The 4,476-nt window shown below is 48.8% G+C and overlaps 1 protein-coding gene across 1 annotated transcript in view; it reads left to right on the top strand.

Moving 5' to 3' along the window:
• LOC143031542 (uncharacterized) overlaps positions 1-3,901 on the top strand; it is a 4,251-nt gene extending 350 nt beyond the window's left edge. Inside the window, exon 1 of the mRNA XM_076195533.1 lies at positions 1-3,901. This exon is cut by the window's left edge and continues 350 nt beyond it. Within this exon, the coding sequence (XP_076051648.1) occupies positions 1-3,901 (3,901 nt within the window).
• The last annotated feature ends 575 nt before the right edge of the window (positions 3,902-4,476 follow it).

Here is a 4,476-nt window from a genome sequence, read left to right as displayed (position 1 = left end):
GATGGTAGCGACTACGTACAAATTGAGTGAAGATGTCAAGAAGGTTGAGTTTATGAACCTCTTCGACGGAAAGCCTCTTGACATCATCCACCGTCTTGACTCCTCAATGCGGGATTATGAAGGTATGAAGAAGGCATTACTTCTAGCTTATGGTAAGACATTGGAGGATGCGCGTGACCAATATCAGCGAGCTATGTTGCAGGACAAAGAGACGGTTGCCCAGTTCTGCGCTCGATTGAAGAGTTACTTGGACCAGTGGATGGAAAAGGACGAGACTCCGCAGACTGTCGAAGGTCTGCGCGACTTGATGCTGCGCACCCAGCTGGAAAAGTCGTGTCCCACGGAGCTGGTGGCTAAATTCAAGACGCAGAAAGTCAAGGACCTCCAGCAAATGACTGACCTAGCCGACGCACACTTCGCAGCTTATGGGTACCACACGAGGAAGCAACTTCACAAGAAGTTGCCTCCACCTGTTCATTCTCAGACACAACAATGGTCTAACACGCAAGCCCAACACCACAACAAGTTACCACAGTCATCTCCACAGCAGTCTAAACCACAAAGATTTACTCAATCCTTTTCTCCTCAGAGCCAACCACAGCAAGTGAGGAACCAGCCCTACTCTCAAGGTGGCTGGAAAGGTCACAAGGGTCAGAAGAATCAGCAGGCTGCAGCAGCAGTGCACCACGGAGGAGCACCTGAGGAATCTTCCCCAATAGTTGCCCCACAAGGAGAGTGTGTCACCGCCGGTTCCGTGTCAACTCGCCAACACGTGTACTTATCAGCTGCATTGAGTTCCAGTCTCAGAGATGCAAGGCTCCTGGTTCAGCCTGGCAAGGTAAATGGTGTCATCGCGGAAGTCTTAAGGGACAACGGATCGACGGGGTGTTGTGTCAAGGAGAGGCTTGTAACGCCTGACAGTTACACCGGAAATTCTGTAACCGTGAGTCTTATCAACGGGACTCGGGTGAACTGCCCCTTAGCTACGGTTGAAGTGGTTAGTCCTTTCTACACCGGACGAGTCATCGCTGCAGTCATGGAGGAGGTGGTAGCAGACTTGGTTATCGGAAACATTCCTGGAGCCAAGAACTTTTGCTCACGGGAAGCCACCACCCAAACCTGTGCAGCGGCGGTTACCAGAGGAGCCGCCAGAGCAACCAACCAGGTAAAACCCCTGATACTTTCATCTGTTTCAGATCTTGCAAATAGTGAGGACGTAGTTGCCGAGCAAACGACCGATCCCACACTTGCCATGGTTCGTAAGAAGATTCTAGAGGGACATTGCAGAACTTCTCGGGGAACGGAAACCAGATTCCTTAAGAAAAGGGGAAGACTTTATCGCAGTACGGTGTATCCAAGCGGGGACTCGAGACTACAGTTCGTCGTGCCAGAGAAGTACCGCCTGGCAGTGTTTAAGCTGGGTCATCATGCTGCACTAGGTGGACACATGGGAGTACAGAAAACTCAGGATAGAATTCAATCACAATTTTTCTGGCCTGGGATAGGCAGAGAGATAGTGAGGATGGTGAGGTCATGTGACGTATGTCAGAAGACTACAGATCGCGGCCGAGTGAAGCCTGCACCACTCGGACCATTGCCTCTGATCTCTGAGCCATTCCAGCGAGTGGCTGTGGACATCGTTGGACCTATCATCCCAAGGGCAGCTGACGGAGCCAAATACATCCTTACCTGCGTGGACTTCGCGACGAGATGGCCTGAAGCAGTACCCCTTCGCAACATTGAAACCATAACTGTCGCCGAAGCAATGTTCGAAATCTTTTGTCGCGTGGGCATTCCTAAGCAAGTGTTGTCCGACCGGGGAAGCCAGTTCACTTCAGTCATGATGGAAGAGTTGCTGAGGCTACTGGCTGTGAAAGGGCTCAGGACTACCCCTTACCACCCTATGTGCAACGGGCTCTGTGAGCGCTTCAATGGTACCCTCAAGAAGATGCTGAAGCGGATGGCAGCCGAGCAACCTAAGGAGTGGCCACGATTTATCGCCCCTCTACTATTCGCCTACCGCGAAGTACCCCAAGCTTCACTACAGTTCTCGCCATTTGAGTTAGTCTACGGCAGGTCAGTTCGTGGTCCTCTGCAAGTATTGCGAGAACTCTGGGACGAAGAAGAGCCTGACCCCGCAGTGAAGACAACTTATGCATATGTGCTGGACCTGGCCGAACGACTACGAGAAACCTGTGAAGTAGCAAAGCAAGAGCTACTGAAAGCTAAGGAGGTTCAGAAGGCGTACTACGACAAGAAAACGAAGCTGAGGATCCTCGAGGAAGGAGACCAGTGCCTCCTCCTCCTACCCACCGCGCACAACAAGTTGCTGTCGCAATGGCAAGGACCTTTTGAAGTAGTCAAACGTCTCGGTGACTTAAACTACTTGGTGCAAGTAGGACCAGACCAAAAGAGGTTCCACATCAATATGCTGAAGAAATATTACACACCTCAAGTTACATGTTCGGCAGTTGTTCAAGAATGTTTGAATAGAAGAGGAGATCGTGTGCTATCACCTGAACAGTGCGAGTGTTTGCAGCTTGTCGAAGGCCAGTTCAAGCAGTCGCAGATGGTCTGTGCCGCCGTGGTTGTACCAGAGGTTGAGGAATTGGCAGATTGCGCACCCCTTACCCCTGAAGCTATCCAAGGCGAAACGGTGGAAGATGTGAAAGTACCTCAAAGGCTTGGTCCAGAGCAGAAGAGACGTGTAAATTCTACTCTCCAGCGACATTCCGCAGTGTTCTCCGATAAGCCTGGAGTCGCCAAGGTGGACTGCCACGAAATACGGCTGACGAGCAGCGTACCAGTCAGATTGAAGCCATACCCGATACCCATTCGTCTGGTGGATGCAGTCAAGAAGGAGATAGACAACATGGAAGCTGCAGGCATCATAGAGAAGTCATCGTCTCCCTACTGCAGCCCTATAGTAGTTATACGCAAGAAGGATGGAGGTGTACGAATCTGTGGAGATTACCGCGGAGTAAATGCAGTAACCCAGGTGGATGCAGAGCCAATGAGTGATCAGCGGGAAATATTTGCAAAGGTCGCCAACTCCAAAATCTTTTCAAAGATGGATTTGGCGAAAGGATTCTTCCAGATCCCGCTGGAGGAGAGAAGCAAACAGGTCACGGCAGTCGCAACACCCAACGGACTTTACCAGTTCAAAGTACTACCTTTTGGACTTACCAACTCCCCAGCAGTTTTTAACCGTGCCATGCGACAAGTTCTACACGGCATCCATGGAGTGGAAGCTTTTGTGGACGATATACTCATCCACTCTTCTACTTTCGAGGAACATCTGGAGATCCTGGAGAAGGTACTTAGGAGACTTAGTTCAGTGAATATGACAGTCAAGCCGTCTAAATGCGAACTTTTCCAACAGGAAGTACAGTTCCTGGGACATACCTTAGGCGAAGGACGATGTGGATGCCAGGATAGCAAGATAATAAAGATCAAGAATGCATCTCGGCCGACCACGAAGAAACAGGTCCGATCGTTCTTGGGACTTGTGGGCTACTACCGCAGGTTAATCCCAAATTTCGCAGTCCTCACCTTACCACTCACAGAACTTCTCAAGAAGAATGCTCCCAACAAGTTGACGTGGAGACCTGAACTTGAGGAAGCTTTTACAGCGCCTAAGAATCTCTTATGCAGGGAGCCGATACATCATCTACCGGACTTCAACCAGCCTTTCATCCTCCGCACCGATGCGTCCCAAGAAGGCATTGGTGCTATCCTGATGCAAGAAAAGGATGGGGATATTTTTCCTGTTAGTTATCATAGTAGGAAGCTGAAGCCAGCGGAGTTGAACTATAGTACTGTGGAAAAGGAGTTGCTTGCAGTTGTAGAGGGCATCAAAAAGTATTACTACTTCCTCTATGGAGATAAAGTTAATTTTTGAGACTGATCACTTGCCTCTTTCGAGCCTTAGGACCTCCAAGAACGCCAACGCCCGAATCATGAGGTGGGCATTGTATCTCCAGCAGTTCAACGTGGTCATCCGGTACATCAAAGGAAGTGCAAATGTTGGAGCTGACCTGATGTCCCGACTGCTCGAGAAGGACGTACAAGTGCAGTTATTGTACTTATTGTACTTATCGTTATGGGATATTATAGTTGTGCAGATAGATTTCAATTCAATTACATATCAGTGTCTCATGTAAATATTACTGAAGTAATTGGTTAGACATTGCGTAGAGCAATATCTTTTTGTATGGGCGAGTGTCACAGATCACTTGTGACTTGTAAAATTTGGCTGAATTATACATACAAACAACTGTTTAACTATTATATCAATTACAGTTTGAAGAAACTAAGTGGTTTGCGAGAGTATCACCAATTTGCGTAATTGCAGTTCGAAACTCTGAAGCTTCAAATGCCAAGACTTGGAAACTCTGAAGCTTCAAAACTCCGAAACTTCGAAACTCAAACTCCGAAACGCGAAGGGTAGAGGAAGGGAGAATCACAGAATGGACA

This window comes from Oratosquilla oratoria, chromosome 1 (genome assembly GCF_046742065.1).
Source record: "Oratosquilla oratoria isolate Oo_2021 chromosome 1, ASM4674206v1, whole genome shotgun sequence".
Classification (NCBI taxonomy): domain Eukaryota; kingdom Metazoa; phylum Arthropoda; class Malacostraca; order Stomatopoda; family Squillidae; genus Oratosquilla; species Oratosquilla oratoria.
Note: the sequence above shows the minus strand (reverse complement) of the source record. Positions and strands in the feature narration are given on the sequence as shown.